The sequence below is a fragment of the Osmerus mordax genome, chromosome 10, assembly GCF_038355195.1.
Source record: "Osmerus mordax isolate fOsmMor3 chromosome 10, fOsmMor3.pri, whole genome shotgun sequence".
Taxonomy (NCBI): Eukaryota; Metazoa; Chordata; class Actinopteri; order Osmeriformes; family Osmeridae; genus Osmerus; species Osmerus mordax.
The window spans coordinates 13,154,467-13,175,993 of record NC_090059.1 but is presented as its reverse complement, the minus strand read 5'-3'; the positions used below and the strand labels follow the sequence as shown (position 1 = coordinate 13,175,993).

The 21,527-nt window shown below is 47.1% G+C and overlaps 2 protein-coding genes across 3 annotated transcripts; one reads left to right on the top strand and one right to left on the bottom strand.

The window, feature by feature from the left end:
• The first annotated feature begins 3,341 nt into the window (after window positions 1–3,341).
• On the top strand, window positions 3,342–15,798 carry htra1b (HtrA serine peptidase 1b). Of its 2 annotated transcripts, none has more exons than XM_067245244.1 (9): window positions 3,342–3,934; window positions 7,125–7,224; window positions 7,422–7,626; window positions 12,567–12,761; window positions 13,024–13,056; window positions 13,672–13,786; window positions 14,020–14,077; window positions 14,183–14,278; window positions 15,125–15,798. In XM_067245244.1, the coding sequence occupies exons 1-9, from the start codon at window positions 3,475–3,477 to the stop codon at window positions 15,291–15,293; spliced, it is 1,431 nt and encodes a 476-aa protein (XP_067101345.1). In that variant the 5' UTR covers window positions 3,342–3,474; the 3' UTR covers window positions 15,294–15,798. The 2 variants fall into 2 exon arrangements, with proteins under 2 accessions (XP_067101345.1, XP_067101344.1); XM_067245243.1 differs by having other exon boundaries at window positions 13,672–13,798.
• Window positions 15,799–17,705: 1,907 nt separating this feature from the next.
• On the bottom strand, window positions 17,706–21,524 carry c10h10orf88 (chromosome 10 C10orf88 homolog). Its single transcript, XM_067244814.1, has 8 exons — window positions 21,351–21,524; window positions 20,809–21,030; window positions 20,423–20,620; window positions 20,203–20,272; window positions 19,864–20,103; window positions 19,302–19,509; window positions 18,881–19,115; window positions 17,706–18,401 (listed from the first exon to the last, which is right to left on the bottom strand). The coding sequence occupies exons 2-8, from the start codon at window positions 20,973–20,975 to the stop codon at window positions 18,170–18,172; spliced, it is 1,350 nt and encodes a 449-aa protein (XP_067100915.1). The 5' UTR covers window positions 20,976–21,030; window positions 21,351–21,524; the 3' UTR covers window positions 17,706–18,169.
• Window positions 21,525–21,527: the final 3 nt, after the last annotated feature.

The following is a 21,527-nucleotide window of genomic DNA, read 5'->3' as shown; positions in this document are numbered from 1 at the left end:
TGTGTGTGTGTGCGGAAGTATTACATAAGAAATGTTCAATTCCAGATGTGACAAGACAGCCATTGAACTTGTGTGCATGGTTGTGGTGGATATACAGAGAGACACGTTCGACTTCTGATTGATTGAAACCACTCGCAAGCACATTCAGCTGATGCTGCTGTCCCCAGTGGTAATCACTCTACAGTTTTCTCCAAGTCTAACTCTAAACCCCATTATCTGCCCAATCTTTCATCAGACCAAGAAGGCATCCTCACAGACATTTGAGGATATAAGTCTTGAGGTTTATGATATTGCTAAGCACATTTTTTATTCTTGCCAACCAGTCATCTAATAACATATGTATGGGTAAACAATGCCACGTCTTTCATTACTGAAAAACACACTAAAACACTCAACCAAACAGCCCTGGCATGGCCAGCTTTCGATTCTGTCATTCCATAATCGTAAATAACTTAATTCCTCTCACTTGTATTGTTTACTTCCCGTCATAAAGCAGAGAAGCATTCCCAGATGAATTACTTGAAAGTGAGCAATAAACCTTGCAAGATGTGATGCTAGTTTGACAACAATGTCACAGATAATTTATATCACATTTGAAACCCAACAACCTGTAAATAAATGTGTCCTAAATATATAATAGAGCACTGAAAATAAGGTCTCTTTTTCTGGTGTTCTGTCCATAACCAGCAATAACCAGACACTGGCAAATCCTCAGAAAGTTCTGCAGTGTAAGCTCTGGGAAGAAGCTTCTTAATCAATCTAATGGAGCAATAACTCTGCATCAATCTATAAGATAAATGAGAGAGGCTATCTCTGGGCCTGGCTAGCATCAATCTCCACTAGAACAGTTCAGAGGAAAGGACAGTATGTTTTCCCAGAGAGAGAGACACAAATAAGCAGTCTCATTTAGCCAAATGTGGTTTTAACCAACAACAACAGTATTAGGTTGCCATTACAGCAGTGCAATAAGACAGGGGAGAGCGTATTGTAAGCATAATGTGATTTACATAAGATAAAATCCTTGTCTTTTCGTGGGCAGCATGGTTATGGCCACATGGCAGGACTACAGAGGTCTGAACCATCTCCCCAAACCTGGGATAGATATATTGTTCTGTGTGGTGAGAATGTAATCTGAGACAACAGGTTTGGTAGTTTAATCACCACAGAGCCCTTCCATGGTCTTGTGAGAGCAACTGAGAAACGAACTGGACCATGCAGGACAACACAACACAGCGAGCCTCAGACGGAGCAGAAAACAGGATGTGCCCTGGGCAAAGATGGAGCTACAGACAGGGTGGATGGTAAGGGTGTTCATGTGTTGTCTGGCACACATGGCAACTCATCTAGTGTGCTGATGGTCTTCTACTGACAATACTGTGTTATCTAATCCATGACTGCTGAAGCACTAATGAGCAGGAAAGCCACATGTGGGAGTCCTCCATATTTCTGGTGTTGATGAGGCAGCGCAGGACAAATTCTCATTACTTCTGAGGGCCATTTGAAGTGTGTGTGTATGTGTGTGTGTGTTGCGTGTGTGACTCATACAAACTGGGGACCAGTTCAGAAGGCATGGGGGTTGGCCCAGAGAGGTTCCGGGAAAGCAGAGCTCTGTGTTTGACTTCCCTCCAGCACCACTTACATCATAAACTGTGGTGATGAGATGTCCAGGGCCCCTTTAACACGCCTGCTGCTATATGGACTGGCAGAACCAGCAGATACATGGTTTATTGACCAGGAGTGGATTCTTAGATCCACAGAAACATGATCTGAAACAATAACTCAGTACGTTAATGTACTCATAGCTTTGGAGCTTTGCAGATGGAATAAAACAGGGCAAATCCGCTCCCTGGTCTCTCTGTACATCTGAAGTACAGTATGGCTACCGGTCCTAAGAAGCTGGGCAAGGAGAAAGAGAAAGAGGGAGAGAGAGAGAGAGAGAGAGAGAGAGAAAGAGAGAGAGAGAGAGAGAGAGAGAGAGAGAGAGAGAGAGAGAGAGAGAGAAAGAGGGAACGAGAGGAAAGAAAGAAAAGAATGAGAACAATATTAGAGAAGTGGTGTAACCGTCCTGGTTGTCCGACTTGAGGTCATAGTTCTCCCTCCCTCAGGTCTCCTCAATCCCCATCTCTATGGCGATGAGGGTGGTAACAGAAACACAAAAACACAGAAAAAGAACGTGAGAAAGAGAGAGTCCCAGGGCACCAATGGAAATGAAGCATTAAGCCAGACCTCTTCAAAGGCAGCAAGGTCACTCTCTCGCATCTGTCTCAATGAAATAGCAGTTTAGAGCAATATTTCGACACTTTTCAAAATCTATCTCTTTTGAAAAGCTAATTTATGAAAAAGGAACAGAGTAGGCAGGAGGTTGTTTGCCGTGGTGGGGTTCCAGTCAGATGCCACAGTATGGATGAACCTTCCAGAACACTGACACATTCAGGCCCTCTCCCTCTGCAACCTGGCAAACGCCTGGAAGTCCCAGCTCTGGGCCTGTCAGAATTACCCAGAGTGCATCACTCTCATGCTAATCCAGAGCAGGCAAGTCAACTCCCATTAGAGATTATTACAAAATGGGATGTCTCCAATCTGGATAAGGTCTCAGGCCCCCTCACAGATTAACCAGATTAGACCAGATCATCTTTACAAGCGTTGTCTTCCAGAGACACGACAGGTGAGATTCAAAAGATCTGGGAGGATTTGACATGTACAGTACCTTTTGGTCATGAAAACATTCCCCTCCATCAGAGAGAGACTGATATAGTGTGCTGCCTGGCCAGACATCTGACCCAGCTGTTGACTAATGCAGGCGCATGTCAATTATTTTATGGAAAGATCGATGCTCAAACTGCATGAAAATGCCTGAAGCACAACTGAGGTTAGACCAATCATTTTTTTGAAGTTTGCACAACTGTCTTTGAAGCAAGTTCCAAGATCAATGCCAGGGCAGCAAGTATTGTCGTAATCATAACAATGATCGGATTGTAACCTTTAAGTAATCATAATTCTTTTGGACAACATTTTGGAATGGAGAAACGGTAGAGTGTGTGTGTGTGTGTGTGTGTGTGTGTGTGTGTGTGTGTGTGTGTGTGTGTGTGTGTGTGTGTGTGTGTGTGTGTGTGTGTGTGTGTGTGTGTGTGTGTGTGTGTGTGTGCGTGTTTGTTGTATTCTGACATTCATTTTGTTCTTTTGTGAGGGGTTGGGGTGTGAGGCATTTGTGCTTCTCCCCCCCTGTAGACGTCATTCCAGTCAGCCAATCATCTGTCTTGTTTATACTGACTACAACGTGTCGGTTAGCTTTATAAACTTCTGCAACTCAAACATACAGCTACATATTCTGCAGTCTGGTTTGATAGATGAACCAAGTTGACGTTAGTTTTGTAAGAGGCTGACCATTATTTTACATTTATTGATTTTCGTTATTGTCTAAAGATAGGTCAGATAGCGTCGTTAATTTTAAGAAAAAAAGAATTCTCAGGCATTATGTTTTGGTCCATTTTCTGCACAAGCATTCTTATAGCTCCTTTGGTTTGCCAGGCAAGAATATCCAAGCGATATGTAATCGGTTGTCCAGAGAAATGTGACAAGAGTTTTTGTCCACCGATCCCCGCTGACTGCCTGGCCGGGGACATCCTGGACCAGTGCGACTGCTGTCCGGTCTGTGCGTCCGGAGAGGGCGAGGCATGCGGCGGTACAGGGCGGCTAGGCGACCCGGAATGTGCTGACGGGATGGAGTGCGTGGTAACGGACGGAGTTGAGCCTTCAGCAACTGTCCGCAGGCGGGGAAAGAGCGGCGTATGCACATGCAAAAGTTCGGAGCCAGTGTGCGGCAGTGACGGGGTGTCCTATCGTAACATCTGTGAGCTGAAGAGAGTGAGCAGCCGGGCACTGAAACTACAGCAGCCTCCGGTCATCTTTATACAGAGAGGAACTTGTGGTAAAGGTATGTGGAAATATTGGGGTCTGAAATCAGAGCGCTGAAGAGAGTGTGTGATATTTCACAATTCAACTATGTTGGTCATGAGGATAAAACCAAACATCTGCTGTGAACTTTCTCTGCAGCCTTGGCCAGACATAAAAAATCTTGGTCCTAAATGATGTATGTGTCTGAGTGATAGATCGAAGTGAGCGAGACATGATTGTGCATGTGAACCCGTTTGACCTTGAGACCGAGTGGAAGACTGAAAACTTTTAATGGTCGAGCCCAGACATCAGTTTCAGGATTCTTCCCACCCCTACACCCCTCTCCTCCATAATGTTCTCTCTGTAATTAACCAACTGGCAGCCGTCCACATGCTGATGGTTGTGTTTTTATTTGGCACTACACGAGCTGTAAACCTCAGCACCTCAGTCGGTGTCCTGTGCCCTTGTTTATGCAGCACTGCTTTTCATCCGAGATCACCCTCCATGTTATGCTAAGAGGGTCAGAGCTAGTTGACTTGAAGCCAGGATGTTCTGGGTTCACTGCAGTATGCAGTGTGCTTGGGTCTGGATCTCATAAGCTTGTGTGATGCTTGGCTGAGAAATGAAGGTGTTGAAGGGACATTCACAAGCACTGAAAGTTAATACCAAACTGAATCGCATCATCTCCTCCTTAAAGCTTGATCTGTCCTCTCCAGCCAACTCCTCTCAGTGTTTTCGGCTGCATTTCATTACTGGAATGCAGCATCCTGTCCTTGTAATCTCCTTGGCATGAAATCAATGTGAAACGGTGGAAATGCAACCCTTAGGTACAACAGACAATCGTAGCTTTCCCCATTAGGTCAGATGATTAGTTTACATTCAGTTTGACCTCACTGGGGTTAAAATAGCTCCATATGCTAACTGAAACCAGACCAGTCTTCAATTATCAGAGGTTTCCTGCAAACCAAGCCAAGACAGACATGGAAGTATCTCACACTCTCTTTTTTTCTTTCTTTCTTTCTTTCTTTCTTTCTGATTCTTTCTTTCTCTCTCTCTCTCTCTCTCTCTCTCTCTCTCTCTCTCTCTCTCTCTCTCTCTCTCTCTCTCTCTCTCTCTCTCTCTCTCTCTCTCTCTCTCTCTTTCTCTCTCTCTCTCTCTCTCTCTCTCTCTCTCTCTCTCTCTCTGTCTCTTTCTCTCTTTCTCTCTCTCCTCTCTCACACACACTTATAATGTACACTTTTGCTCTGTCTCCTTCTCTCTCTCTCTCCCTCTCTAGCTCTGACACATACACACATTTAGATCGAAGTCTTCTGTCAAAGGTATTACATGATCTTACTCACTATATTATTCAAACTCCATTTTGGAGTGAACTGTATAACAGGTTTGCATACAGATCTAGGTCAATTGGTTCATTCTGACCCATTTTTAGTTGTCATGAATGGACTTGTTCTGTACTATATGAATGTGATTGACAGGTTTGGGTACAAGATCAACACTGTTCTTTCAGCAGGTAGATGTAGATAATAAATGAGTGGATGAAAATATCAGAATTGAAGCAGTAAGCATTCCTGAAGAAATGTCTGCAAAGATCATGATGTTTACACATCAGGAAACTATCATATTTAGTCACTTCTCTGTCCATTGGGATTAAACCCTGGTTGAAGCCCAAGCATTTACCATTAGACCAAGATACATCCCTGTGGTTCAAACAGTTGGCTCACATGACTCAGGAAATGCTTCCACATCACATGACCACGGCACCTCCTTACACGGCACTGCTAAACTGTCGGTTTGAATGGCATGGGGCCTGCTGTGTGAACGGTTGCCCAGTCAGACTGACACAAACACCATTCAGCGGATGGATATTTTCCTCTGCATTCTCCCTCCCTCTCTCCCACCCTCCCTCCCTCTCTCATTCTCTGTCTCCTTCAAGCAGCAGGAGCTGGCATTTATAAACCAGGTTGAAAGTGCTTGCAGCTCAGTCAACATTAGTTTAGCGGTGGCATAGAAAAGTTGGACAAAAACGTACACACACACTACACACTCACACTAAAACGCACACTCTCAATACAGCTGTGCAGGCGGACAGCATAATCACTCCCTTCACTGTACTACCAAGGACCGGGAAGCTACAAACCCAAGAGTAGACAGGGAGAGAGTGTGTGAACAGTATGTGTGGGTCTGGAACGGTCTGGAAGATTAGCATCATGGATGAAAGAATACAGTAGGTCAGTCAACTGGCTGTCAGTCAGAGAGGAAGGCAGTAAATCAGCCAGGCAATTAGACAGCCAGCCAACCAGACGGACAGTCAGCTGGTAAATTAGCTAGCCGCCACCCAGTATCGGGTAACTAAAGGGGCAGGAATAGATAGGCTGGATTTGTGTCCTAGATTCAAGTGCAGGTCTGCTACTGACTGGAAACCCACACTCCGATATAGAAACTGGAAGGCTATGTAGCTGCCCTTTGTGTGTTCATGCATGCATCTGTGCGTACGTTTGCATGTTTGTGTGTGTTCGTGCATACTTGTGTGTGTTTATGAGAAAAATGATATGATGTTTTTAGGTGATGAGGTATTAAGATTTGATGAAAGCAGAAGCAGTTACATGTTGTGTCAGGTGTGTAATTGAGCCATGCTAAAGGGAGTCCAAGATACAATCACAAATGACCGACAGGGCTAGGGTCGCATTTAGAAAATACAGATGTTTTGAGCATAACTGTTTTGAAACCAGAACGTTACACATGGTGAGTTACATAAGGACGCTTACAAAAGCTTGATCTTGCTGAGTCACATTCTCCCTTGTTAGTTCAGCCTGGAACAAAAATATAGAAACAGCAGATACCCCAGGGTTATTACAGATAGACTGGTCTTATCGAGGGATGGTGGAGGGCTGGCGACCCCTCAGTCTGCTGCCTTTATCTCTGTTTACAGTGAAATGGACAGGATGTCCAACCTACTCAGGTAGGTCCGGTCAAAGTAGGGCTAAACACTCTGTGGTGTGTATACATTAGACACCTGTGTTCAGAGATTCTTCCATGCTGTGGAAGTGTGTCTACAGCGCCTTGATACGCTTCTTAACGCTGTGTCTGTGTGTCTTTGAGGTACACACTGGTGACGTCAAACTGTACGCCAGCGCTCCAAGAATCCATCGCTTCCTATCACGTGTGCGTGTGTATGTGCGTGTGTTCATGTGTGTGTGCTGAGTTGTGTGTTTCTGTGATGTGCCCTCCAGGTCAGGAGAACCCAGACAGTCTGCGTCACAAGTACAACTTCATAGCCGACGTGGTGGAGAAGATTGCGCCTGCTGTGGTTCATATTGAACTGTACCGCAAGTAAGACCCTCCATTCTCCAGCCAGTAACCTGACATCTGTTCTGCATACACAGCTGTGTTGATGTTACAACCATAACAAATGTAACAACAAAAAGAATGTTGTATGTTGATTGCTGATTAATCCCCCCCCCCCCCACACGCATACTTTGTTCTTCATCCCCCTCTCACCCCCTCTCTTCCTCCTCTCGTCCCCTCAGGATGGTTTTCACCAAGCGGGAGGTGGCTGTGGCGAGTGGTTCTGGGTTTGTGGTGTCGGAGGATGGCCTGATTGTGACCAACGCCCACGTGGTGGCCAATAAGCATCGAGTGAAGGTGGAGCTCAAGAGCGGCGCCAGCTACGACGCCAAGATCAAGGACGTGGATGAAAAGGCTGACATCGCTCTGATCAAGATCGACATGCCGGTAAGAGCGAAATCTCCTCTCGCTTACTTCACTCTCTTTCTCCCTCTATCAAATCCTCCCTGTCCATCTCTCTCTCTCTCTCTTTCTCTCTTTCTCTCTCTCTCTCTCTTCTCTCTCTCTCTCTCTCTCTCTCTCTCTCTCTCTCTCTCTCTCCCTCTCCAATCCCCCCATCCCCTCACAGAGGAAGACAGAAGATAAACACCATTTGTCTGTCTCAGATCATCTTTTCTGCGCCAACACACACTTCATCCATTTATTTATGAACAGAAAATTCCCATGTGAAAGAAAAAACCGTTTCATAACATTCACAGGGCAGCAGGTTTAATTTGAGTGTGGTGAGGCAGCCTAAGCAGTATGCCTTGGCCCCTACCATGATGGCCCGTGGAATTTGAGAGGAAGAATACAGTGTGTGAATTCAGTTCAAAAGCATGTACAGAAGGTTTAATCTTTCTCTTCCTCGGCAGTCTACTGGGTTATGAACAGGGTTCAGACATGCTTGTTTTGGCAGCTTTCCTATGCCTTCCCCCTCTTCCTCCCAGGCTCCCCCCCCCTTTCCCTGCCTCTTTTTCTCCATTCCTCTCTCCTCCCTCCTCACCTCTCTTCATTCCTGCCCCTCTAACCCCCTGCCTCACCCTGTCTCGATAACTCAGTCAACTGAGGTTTGGATGTTTGAGTGTTGGGAAGGAAAAGGTTGTTCTGTCTGTGAACCAGTTTCAGACTGCTCCTTTGTTTGGATCTGAAGGCTTGTGTGTGTGTTTGCATGCCAATGTGAGTATGTTTGTGCCTAACTGTAGCAGGGTAGCAGGTCGGTGCATGTGCCAGTTAGCCTGGGTTCTAGTACCAGGACTGTGCTTTAAGTACTACAGCGGAGACAGACGGCTGTCAGGCATGTATATGCTTGTGCCCACCGGCCACCCTAACTACTGTTTCTATGGTGTCAGATGATGAGTCTGAACAGGTCCCTGGCTTCCATCTGGCTTCCACCTGCTCAGAGTACATACAGCTCCTATACAATACGGATCATTCAGAGACATGATTGGTCAGACCTGTACTCATCCCGTCGAGTTATTGGATGCTGCCTTTTTCTTAGAAGTGAAAGGCTGGTTCTGGGTGCTCATGACCTGTCATCCCCCAGCCAATCACTGCTGCCCAGGCCTCAGAGTCTCTTCCACCAAGTGAATTCCATTAGACCTGTGGCCTGTCTCCAGGAAGTCACATACAGCTTAGGTCATCTTCCCTCTTTTAGCAGACCAGTCCAAGAGTAAACTGAAGCAGAACAGTAGGGTAACAGGCTCTGCAGTCCAGTTGTCAACATGTTGGTCTAACAGCTTGAGAACGCATGGCTACCCCACCCTGCGAAAAGTTCAACCTGCTGTACAACAGCTGGGGTGACATATGAAATACATCAATTCAGAGCGGTGTATTCTAGTTCACCAGCACCACAGTCTCTTTTCCTTTTTTGGCAGAGAATTGAACAAGAAGTATACATGTTGAATATGTTTCAAAGGGAATTCCTCTGGACTTGAATCACTTTTGAAGGCTGTTTTCCGGTGGTTGAAACACAGACTGCGATGGTTAATTATACTGACGGCTTTGTCTTTGAAAGCCTTAAGTTGTGGTTGCCAGGTTTGATGTGGTTGAAGGTGTGATTAGCTACATCATGTTATTGTTTTGTCGTTTAACAACAGTTTGCACAAAAAGCAGAGCTGGGGTGCAGTGTCTGCCCTGTAATCTCATACAAATGGAGGTTTTATTGTGCAACATAGTTTTCTTAAATCTCTTGCATTTTATTTTCATATGCTTTCTTGTACATCCAGTATGGATAAGACATAAGGATAAAAGTCCATTCTAATCATGCAAATGGAATCATGCTCTGTTTATCCCGAAGAATAGCTTCATTTGTTGTTTACATTGTATACATGCCTATAGACAAAGGAACTTCCCAGAACCTCTCATTAACTTCATGGTAGAGCAGCTGTCCTACAGAAGGTGGGAGGGGGGTGGGGTGTTACACCAGCTGAAGGGCAAGATCTGGCCTCTACTGGGATGTCAACAACTAACGAAAGATTTCTCTTCACTTATGATGAATCCAAACATCAGATGGGGTATGCAAACTTCTTCTGGGTAAACAAGGGTTATGTAAACAGCAGTTATGTAAACATCTGTTAAGCAAACAACCATTAAATGGTAACAATTAGAATAACAACTGGTAGATAAGCAGTGTGTTCCTGCTCCTTTAGCTTGATAAAAATGTAAGTTGCATGACTAATCCTCACCTCAGTGGGGAGTAGGAGAGGAGAGGAGCAGAGCGGAGAGGAGAGAAAGAGGAGAGGAGAAAAGCAGGCCTGTGGGTGAGCTCTGCATACCTGTGGTTTGAAGCACACTGTCCAGGACGCCAATCAAACAAAAGATCCCACGAAAAGACAGACGGAGAAAGAGAGGGGAGGGAGAAAGTGGAGGGAGAGGTGGAATAAGTGAGCAAGAAAGTTGGCATCGGGATCACTCGTTTTTGAAGAGTCCTGCATTCCTGCCAACGCTCAGTCTGGTCTTGTCCATCTCGCGTGAGTCACTCGCTCTCTCTCCTCCCCGTCTCCTTCCCTCTATCTCTCGGCCCCTCATCGCTCTTTCCCCTGATGTGTGTGGTAAGATCCAGAAGTAGGTCACAGTCTAACCTCTGTTACTCAACAGTAGATTGATAACACATGTCACTCAGCAGCAGGGGGAGACAAGTGTGTGTGTGTGTATGTCACCGTGTAGACCTCACGCTAGCTAACCATTTACAGGACTCAGGCTCAGAGGTGTGGAACGTTGAGAGACATCAACCTGAGGTTCCTCAGAGAGATGTACATTTAGCTGCTCCCAAGCCTCAGGAGTGCAAAGGAGGTTACTGAGATAATGCAGGACTAAGTAGACACAGACAAGTTCAATATCATTTCATTTCTTCCAACCCGGGGGCTTTTGTTATGTGTTTATCTGGGTTCATTTTGTTAAGTAACTATTTGGCTGCTCCAGATAGACATCATGGTTTCCCAGCAAGTGTGTCTGGTGTTGCTTAGTTACGTCAGAAGGTTTGCATTGTTCCAACAGGCAGACTGTGTTCTGAGAAGGAGCAGCCTGATCCAGGCCTGGAGGACAGGCCAGGTCCTGGTTCCGGTCTAACCATGAGGATGGACAAAGAGTATATACGTTCTTTGGTATGGATGACAGGACAGACACAGGAAGTGATGTTTTTGTATCTGTCAGAGGATGTCTTACTGGGCTACTTCCTGATACAAGACAACCAATAGCAGGGGGTTCTCTTCAGTGTCATGGGAGAAAAGGCAATCCAAATCTGGGTTTGATTGGCTAATATTTTTAACGTGTGTGAGTGCGTGTATGTGTGAGCCTATGAACGCTAACAGAGCAGAGCAGAAGGAAACAGTTCATCTTTAGATATCTCTTCTCACCACCAACCTGCCAAAGGAGAGAGCCAAGGACAACAGACATGCAGCAGTTCCAGTCCTCCACGCTGACAAAGTTAACCCATTTTTATAACCCTATTCCAAAGTGGAGAGAGAGCAGCCTTACTTGGGAACCTCACGGGAAACTTTCAGTCATCCTTAGTTTTCAAATGATGAAGACACTGCAAAGTTCATCCAGTTTGTCTAGTGCTGACTGGAGTGGATGAGTCGATAATTAAGGGTTATTGACAATGATCATTGATAGGTCCACTTCCTCCCTATAGTCTCAAGACAGTACTGGACTCTTATGGCATCTTGATAGAAAAGTTTTTGTGTGTATGGGCGTGCGTGTTTGTGAGTTTGTGACTATGTCTATGTTAAGCCTGTGTTCTGCTCCTCTCTCTCACCAACCGTCTCTGGAGGAGGGGATCCCTCTCTGAATTGCTCCCCCCAAGGTTTCTTCAATTTTTTCCCTTTTTGGGAGTTTTTCTGGGAGTTTTTCCTCTTCTTCCTTGAGGGTTTAGGTTGGTTGAGGGGCAGTTCTATGGGCGTATGTGAAGCCCTCTGTGACATGCTTGCGTGTAAAAAGGGCTATATAAATACATTTTGATTTGATTTTGATTTGAGTGAGTGCGTGTGTGTGAGGTTTCAGTTGTTCCAGCACCCAGGGTTGAACCTCTGCAGACCTGCATGTGTAGTCCTTACTGACTGCTGTCCAGACACAAAAACAAACACAAACATGGTCTAATGCCACACACATGCACACACAGACACACACACACATGCGCACACAGAGACGCACACAACAGGTGTCTCGTTAATCACACTAATAGCAGCAGCCTTGACAAGTGACTCCCTTCCTTTAGACGGCTCCTGTGTCATACTCACACGCAAACACAAACACACAAACACACAGATACACACAGCCAGACCATATCTGAGGAGTTAGATGTCTATTGTAGATGACTAAAATGTGTATGAGAAGGAAGAAGTTGACTAGATGGAATCTAGAGCAGGCCACATCCGCTGTGGAGACTGACTGGATCCCCCAGGAAACTCACATCTCAGTCTGCTAGGATGGTTTTCCGAGGTGTGTGTGTGTCTCTATGAGAGTCAGAATGTGTATGTATCTAGCCAAGGTGAAATCAATCAGTGTGCGACAGACAGGCATCTCGTCCCTGTGACCTCCCTGGGAGCTGACTGCCTGTCCAGCTGGAGAAGTCCTCAACTCTGGGGGGTTGGTGGGGGACGGTGTGTGTGTGGATTTGTGTGTGTGTGTGTGTGTGTGGGGGGGGGGGTGTTGCTATTCCTGTACCAGGTCTGGATTTCTACTGGAAGGATTCTCCCTAGACTGAGTAAAGCCTACACTGTATCTCAGTAGAACCTGACCCCTCAACCTGTCTGACTGTCTGCCTGTCTTACTTTCTCTCTCCCTCTTCCTCTTTGTCTCCTCGTGTCTGTCTGTGGTCTTCCACAACTGACCTGTCTCTCCTGTCTCAGATGAAGCTGCCTGTGCTGCTGCTGGGCCGGTCAGCTGACCTGCGTCCCGGGGAGTTTGTGGTCGCCATCGGCAGCCCCTTCTCCCTCCAGAACACGGTTACCACGGGGATCGTCAGCACCACCCAGAGAGGGGGCAAGGAACTGGGACTCCGCAACTCTGACATGGACTACATCCAGACTGATGCTATCATTAATGTGAGTCTTATATAGGAACCAGGCACACACACACACAGTTACTTTTTGTGACATGCACCTAATGCTATCACATTTAACACCCCCATGGCCCTGGTCTATATGGGGTAGCTAATGCGGCGCGATGCAGCTGTGATCTCTATCAGCACAGAGCTCTTACTGTGGCAGACAGACTGGGGCTTGTTGTCTCTGACACACAAACAGGAAGTGTAGATCTTGTTTGTGATGAACCCTCTAACCTCTCCCTGTGCTTGTTCATTTACAGTATGGCAACTCTGGAGGACCCCTGGTCAACCTGGTAGGGAAGGACGCCTCATGTTCAAACACATCACACACTATGCTATTGGCATGTTTTAAGTCCAGGATTCGATTTACTGTATTCCATCAGTGATGTGTTTTATGACAACTTGCTCATAGAGCAAAGTGTAGATGTAGGGGTGTTGGATTACAAGCATCATGGCAGAGGCACAAACGTGCTTTGTGTTTGGAGCATGTCGTTTTTCTTGTGGCTATCCAATCAGATCAGTGTATGTGTTTAAGACCAGGGTTGGTCCCTGCTCCCTGGGTGGATGAACTATGTTTCACTGGATTCATTCAGACAAGTACGACTCTCGGGAGAGAAGGCGTTTTAGGGCGTGTTGCGATAATGTATGAGGGTCTCACATACCAGATAAGACTGCATGAGGCCTTAGGTAATGCTTGGCAACCTGTCCAGCCTCACAGATGAGAACAATTTGTTTTCATTAGGTTAAGCGATTGAAAACACATGTTAACTGAGAAAATATGAGTTCATTAGATTTAACTTGGAGACGTGGGATTTATAACGTGTTTATGGCGTTTTAAGAGACTTGAGGAGCCAGGTTTGAAGGGGAGCACTAACAAGGATGTGTGTGTGTGTGCGTGTGTCCTGCAGGATGGTGAGGTGATAGGCATTAACACCCTCAAGGTAACAGCAGGCATCTCCTTTGCCATCCCCTCAGACAAGATCCGCCAGTTCATGGCAGAGTCCCACGACAGACAGGCTAAAGGTACAGCCTCAGGTGGGTTTTGTTGTGTTTGTGTGTGGGTGTGTGTGTGTGTGTGGGTGGGTGGGTGTGTGTGTGTGGGTGTGTGTGTGTGTGTGGGGGGGGGTGTGTTTGTGTGTGGGTGTGTGTGTGTGTGTGTGTGTGTGTGTGTGTGTGTGTGTGTGTGTGTGTGTGTGTGTGTGTGTGTGTGGTACTACTCACAATCCTGATGTTCACATGTTCATCTTTCTTTATAGGAAAAGCTGCCCCCAAAAAGAAATACATCGGAGTCAGAATGATGAGCTTAACATCAGCGTAGGTCAACGCCTCACCAGTGAGGTTTAACACATACACAAATGTCGCCTTGTCAGTAAACAAACACATCACTAACCAGTATCCTCCTGGTTGCCTCTCACACAGACTTGCCAAGGAGCTGAAGGAGAGACAGAAGGACTTCCCTGATGTCACGTCGGGGGCGTACGTCATCGAGGTCATCCCCAAAACCCCGGCCGAGGCGTGAGTATCACAGAAGGCTGTCTCTAGTCTGTACGATCGTGTGTACCTGAAGCTGACCCTTCCCTCCAGTCAGGCTGCACCCTGGGCCTCGGGCCCTGCTCTCCACGTCTGCACCATCTGTTCCCTGGTCCCCCCAGGAACCCTGTCTTTGTCCGTTCAGACCAACGTAAACAGAGCTGGAGCATCTCCTGTGTGGGAAGCGGACAGGCACCCTCTGGGTCTGCAGTCAGAGAGGTGGAAAACAGGAAAGAGGAGATAGATAGGAAACGCCCACCTGAGATCTCTGTTCCACTCATGGTTCTTTGTCCTCTGCCCTGAGAGAGAAACAGGCCCGTTGACTTGTCATGACCGCGTAAACAGCACGGTGGAACAGTCGCTCGGTTTCCCAGGATGCCCTGTGTTTCTGGAGAGTGTTTGTGGCCACATGAAAGAATGCCTGCTGACAGGGCAGTGTCCCACACTCCAGTCACGAATGGCAGCTCTCTGTGTGGTGGTTTTGTGGGAAGCTCAAGACAAGTGGAGGAAAAAGCTGATTTCGAAATGGGGATTTTAGTTTGTGGCGTGGGAATGGAATTTTATCTCGGTTGCACTGAAAGAAACTCTTAGATCGCACGGTCATTAACCACTGACAGTAGCTAGTGCAGCCATAAATGTTTTTCTAGTTCTACAGGTGTTGCATACTTCAGGCTGTCTCTGTCCCTGATGCACTGCTTCTTTGACACATTTGTATTTAAATGACTTTGTTCACTTTTTATGAAGGCTTTTTTTTATGAGGCATTTCTGTACTGCATCTATGAAGAACGGTAGAATAAACATAACAGTATCCTCTCTCCCTGTTTCTTTTAGGGGTGGTCTGAAGGAGAGTGATGTCATCATCAGCATCAACAGCCAGCCAGTCTCCTCAGCCAGTGATGTCAGTGCCGCCATCAGGAAGGATGAGTCTCTGAAGATGGTGGTGCGGCGAGGGAACGAGGACGTCATCCTCACCATCGTCCCCGAGGCCATTGACCCTTGACCTCCTACCAACCCCGAGCTGGGTCTCAGTGTTTCTCAGCTAATCAAGGACTTTCAAAAATATATATATTTGCCAGCTGGGTGTGTGTCTGGAGCCACTCCCACTTTAGAAGCTGTAACTAGTTTGTCTCCTACTTCCTGAAAACACACCATTCTACGGTGGCCTGAGAGGCCCATAACTTACCTCTGGGATCTGACATCCTTCTAGGGAATGACATGCATTATTTTAGTCCACTCCGCTATTCTTGTTGATTATTTTCTGTTCAACCTTGTCTTAAAGACTCTTCTTCTATCGTCAGTGAAACTGACACATCTGTTGTTGTGCTCTGTACGGTCTCAGATCAAACCACCTCAGTCAGTTTGAAGAGAAATGGTTGTTGGAGGTAACCGTAGTACAGTTTCATAGTTGTTGTTCATGTTGTTGTTTTGTTGATAGTGTTTTTTTATCCTTCAGTTTATGTTTTTGACGACAATTTCACACAAGGAATAAAGGATTTGGAAGTGTTGTTCTGGTCCCTATTGTCCTAGTTGCCGTCACAGAGTTGTAGGGTCCAGTCAAGACTATAACTGCTGACCACTGAATTATTACAAGTTCTGCTTTCACAACAAAGTCCCATCTCCTCTGGGTGACTGGCTCTCAGGTCACATGTCCTTGTGAAGTCTGAGGAGATTCCTGGGACCTGTTTCGACAGTGTCACAGTGTAGTCATGATCTAGTACTAGATCATAGTACTATGTACTGCATACACTCGATCTAGAAGGTTGTGAGCAGTGCCAGCCGGCACTTTAGATCACGTCTCTGTCTGCAATGTTGAGGAGATGAATGCAGCTCAAGGGTCTTACTCCAAGGTCTATGTGTCGCCCTCTCATGGCAGCCAACAAACACTACACATCGTCTCTTCCTCTTTACAGGCCTAGCGGTGGTCGTGACCACCAGTCATCAAACTTTAATGAGAATGTTACAGCCAGATGAGGACCAATGAAGGAACTTTAATATGAAAACACTGGACCCTATGCTGCGGAATCCTTTCCAGGTTTACAAACAGGACCGTGAGTGACCATGGGTGACCAGGGGGGGAGGGGGAGGGGGGGTGCAGAGGAAGAGCAGACCGCCTGGACAGAGAGTGGGCAAAAAGGCTGTGTGGGTGAGAGAGAGGGACAGTGAGAAGGAATGGGGAGTGGTTACACTTCATGTTTTCCCTCAGCTATGTTCTCAGAGTGACCTAGCAGGGTGCGACACGAGGTGTCGTACGAGGCTGAATGCAACCATGCATGAGGTGATGTGTTGGCCTATAGGCAGAGGGAGGGGTTTGTTATGCAAGCCACTGGTTTACAGAGAGGAAGGCTGGAACTTGTCCTCCCGCTGCTCTATGGTGCTGGAGCAGCAAGTCTAACTGGACCAGGGGGAGTGATGTCATTTGTAACATTCGCTTCAAATGTCTTTGATTCTGGAATTTATCATCCAACAAAGTAGCGGAGCAATGTGTCTGTTGCGTGACAGGCTAACAAGATGTTCAACTGCAGGACATCACTTCATCACCACGTACTTCCAGAACATGAGACTATCAGAGCGGGCCCGGAGGCAATACAGGACCATCTCATCAGAGTCCTCTACAGACAGATGTGTCACTGTAATTCTCTTTCAGGACAGAGACTATCGCTGCTGTTCCATTGAAGCAAACAGTTTATCAGTGCTCAACCAATACTGTGGCTGTGATACTGTGGATGTTTGAAAACATCCAGTCTCACAACTGAACACTGTCTTTTTGTTACTTCCCCCCTACAATCACACAAGACACTCTTCACAAACACCCACCCTAATGTTGACCAGCTGACCTCTCTCAAAGCTCAGTAAAGTTCCAGAAGGACAACCCAACGTCCACACTGATCCATCTTGACTCGTCCCTTTGTCCATTTCCCAAAGCTGACTCATCCGGCATGCAGCTCTGGACCATCATCCAAGCAGGCAGGCTGACTGGCAGTAAGTTGGGGTTATTAAGCAGGGTTGTTGACTCAGTTGTGACCACTTCCTCTCCTCTCCTCAGTGGCCCAGTCCAGGTTCTGCTCCAGAGCTGCAGCTGTGTCCTAATTCAGTTTCTGTGTGTACACAACACCATGGGCCAGTCACACTCAATTTACATTAAATGTTTAAAATAAAGAGACATTAAAGGGATAGTTAACCCGAAAAACATTACGATCTGATTGAACTGACTTACCTTGTCGAACTTGGGAGTTTGTGAACTTTGTTTTCCAGCCCACAGCAGCAGAGGCAGGCAGTAGGTTTCCATCCACCTGATGTGGAAATACTGTATAACTGAAACATCTGTCCTGGTACATGAGGCATAAACATGGTCTCACTGTGGTGACTCAGCAGAAAGCCAACCCGATCCAATAGAAAACAGATACACAGGGTCTAGTATATAAATATATTTAATGTTCACTCTGGTTCATACAGTTCATAATCAGTACAACATTGTTCATATAGTTCTCAGAAACCGTCTGTGATACTACAGAGTAAGTAAGAGGTTTAACTCAATCACACAAACAGACAGGCAGGCAGACAATAATATTATGTTACAAACATGTAAGTGGTAAAACTAGTCATGACCAGATCAGTTGGAATAGTGCAAGGAATCAAGGACTGGGTCAGTATCTGGGTTGGAGCCAATGAGTATGGATTCAGTGCAGAGGATAAGGCAGGAGCAGGGGACTGGAGACAGGGAAGGGGGTAGGGACAAGGCTGGGGACAAAGCTGGTGCTGGGGATAGGGCTGGGGCTGGGGACAAGGCTGGGGATAGGGCTGGGGACAAGGCTGGGGCTGGGGATAGGGCTGGGGGTTCATGTCAGTGCAGGATCCAGGCTTTGACATGAGGATCTGTTATATTCCATTCAGGGTCTGGGGTGGGTGGATGTGGTCAGGGGGGGCTACAGAGCTGGTCTTGGCAGGCTGGTTCAGGGTGACCAGGGGCAGGGCCTGCAGTAGGGCCTTCTGCAGTCTGACCTCCAGGGCATCCAGGCGCTGGTCCATGTGCTCCTTCAGCCTCCTCTCCATCTGCTCCAGGTGAAGCTCCAGCACCTCCTCAAGCCCTCTGCAGCAGCCCCGCTCCTCACTGGGGGAGAGGGAAGGAGGGGGTGGAGGTGATGGAGGGAGAGACGCAGGCAGGAGAGAAGAAGAAAGAGAGACAGAGCAAAAGAAAGGAAAACACCAAGCATGCATGAATACACAAACCCATGCCACACAAAACACTTACAGTACTTTAGAGCTATAACTCACGGCTTGTACAGTCACTGCTAGACAGACAGCCTCAAACACAAACACCATCAAACCACAACACATCTGCAACAAAGCCAACAAAAGGCCCAGACTGGTAGACACCCGCCTGTCCAGTTAAACAGCTGCCTCCCACCCACTCAGATATGCCAGTCACTCAAACCCATCTGGACTTCATATCCCAGACTGCTTCCCACCCCTATACCCCACACAGGACAGTTACACAGCAGTCAAGACATTAACACGGCAGTTGGTTTTCACGCATAGGTTTTATGGGCCTGTGCCGTTTACAGGCCTCCTGCCCGGCCGCCCACTCACCGCGGCCCGTTAGCTTTCCTCTCCTCCTCCTTGGCGGCGGCGTCATCAAGGCGTAGCTGCGTGACCTGGCCACACACACTCTGCAGCATGGGGAGGAGGTCAGGGCTGAGGGGGCAGAGGCTGCGCCCCCGTGCCTGTCCTGGCGAGCCACTCAGGAAGGGTGACATCATGTCTGCCAGCCTGGCCTGGTTGGCTAGGCTGGTGGGGGAGGAGGGGGAGGGGGTGGTGCCAGCGCCTGTGGACGGTTTCTGGATCAGTGACTGTAGTCTGCAGATGAGGACTCTCATTGGCTAAACAGACACACATTATCTTATATTTTTATGTTTCTTACTCTGATGGTAAGATTAACAAAATGTGAAGTTAAGGTTGGTCAAATTATTTTCTTTACTACTGGAGGAACAGCAATGAAAATGTTTCTTACCTCCGTCCTGGAAAGCAAGACCCGGGGAGTCTCCTCCTGAAAGGGCTTCGTTCTGGGTTGGTGGGACTGGGTCTGTAGGTCCTGTGGTGCCTGGAGGCTGGGCCATGCTGCCTGGTGCTCCAGGGAATCTGGTTCCTCTAGCCAGGGCAGAGAGAGCCCCACTGCCCATGAGGAGAGGCAGGAAACCCCCCAGCACATCTGTTTGATTCTGGGCGGATGACAACAGTCAGCAGTCACATGTCAGTTGAGGAAAATGTCCATTGTTTAGTGAAGAACAAAAGAGCTGTGTTAAGATACAATGAAGCTATTGTTTCCTGCCTGTCAGCTTGAAACTGCAGAAATTCAAATTCTACCCACACTCATCAAACCAAAAATATTTGGAAAAAGCCTGCTTCTTTGCAATGAGCAGTACCCAGACTGGCTGACAGATGAACAACAGACATGACTGATTAGGGGATAGGTATAGCACAGTGATGGAGCGTTTGTCTTCCAATCTAGAGATCGAATGTCCAAATATACGTCTGTAAGTCGCTTTGGATAACAGTGTCTGAAACGTCCTCACCTTCTGCTGGGTCTGTACCATGTCCATGAGGCTCTGAGCTCCAGGTGAGAGGCTGGTACCCATCTCCTGGACCATGGACTGGACGCGCTCCATGTCGATGCTCCGACCCAGGCCCAGGCCCAGACCCAGGTCTGGTCCAGGCCCCGGGCTGGGGACAGAAGCAGCTGTAGGCTCCGGAGGTCGCAGTCCCAGCACCACCCTCATCACAGCCACACTGGTCCTCCCGCCTAGGGACAGCAGCTGAGGAAACACAACACACGGTCAGACAGAGAGAGGGTATCCAGTGACTATTAGGGAGACAGCGATTTGATATCAATCACAGAATTCAGCCGAACCTACCTTGACGTCACATGCTCTGGATGGACAGTCCAGTGCCATGTGTTTCCTGTAGAAGGGCCCCCGTTCTGCACTAGCAAACATCAAACACAGGCCAAATGTGAGTCTGGAGAAACTGTCACACATCTATCTCACTCTCCACTAGCACTGATGCTCATTTTATTATGCAGCCCTGGAATGAATGGGGACCCAACCATAAGAGTCCCTCTATCCGTCCAGCTACCTGTGCTGCTCTGTGCTGGCCTCTCTCTCCCCTCGGCAGGTGCCACAGTAGTCCCCTGACTGGGAGTAGACCTCCACGGTGCGAGCCTCACTGACTACCAGGAGGCTGGAGATGACAGCAGGACACTGAGGGGGACACTGCAGGGTGATGACACATGGAGAGCCCTCTTCCACCTGCTCCAGCAGAACTGGGGCACAGCTGAGGGGAGGGAGGGAGAAGAAAGAGGCACACACTTTAGGCTTGTAAATGACTTTGTCGTGACATGAACACATCTAGCTAGCAGAACATCCTTTCAACAGCATGGACGGTGGTCTAATTGTTGTCACTACTACTGCCATCTTAAAGTAACGTGATTATTTGAGGAAGGCAAAACCACACACTCTTACCCTTTTGGTGTTTCTCTGTCAGCCTGGCTGAGGTCAGTGTTGCCGTTAATGTGAACAGGCAGAAAAATATCTGCCAACTGATGGTCCTGGGAAGTACAAGTCCACGATGCATGTCCCAAAACTGGTCCGTTTTCGACAGCATTAGAAGACATGTCGGTGTTGGACATGATGCCACTTCTTGCCCTAACCAGCGACACGCTCGGACGGTAGCCAAATAAATCACTGAAGAAAACAATCGTATTATTCTTTATTTGCAATATACCAAAATAGAAACGTAACTAGATAGTTATATCGCCTTAAAGTCTGGATTTTCAGTGACCGATAAGCCATACGAATGTTAACTGATGTGAGTGATTCAATAATATAAAAGCAGAGGCAGCCTACTACCTAATAACGTCCAGCTAGCTTGTAGCTAACATTTCTAGTAGCACAAACATAGCAAGGCAAAAAGGTCTTCCGGTAGTCGTCAGTCATTAAAATAATATTTATACAATTTATATTAATAGCTGGTTTATTAAAGCAGATGAAAGTCAAATTCATACTCAACACATGATCTAGGTTGCTGTGGGACTTGTTTAGACAATTCGTCAATTCGCCGCGACAGTAAAGGATAAAGACCAGTCCAGACCGAAGGGAGCGGTCCGTTTCTCGCCTGAACTAAATGTTGTCATCATTCTTGGCAATGTTGTCATAATTTTTGTGAATTTTTGTGAATTTTT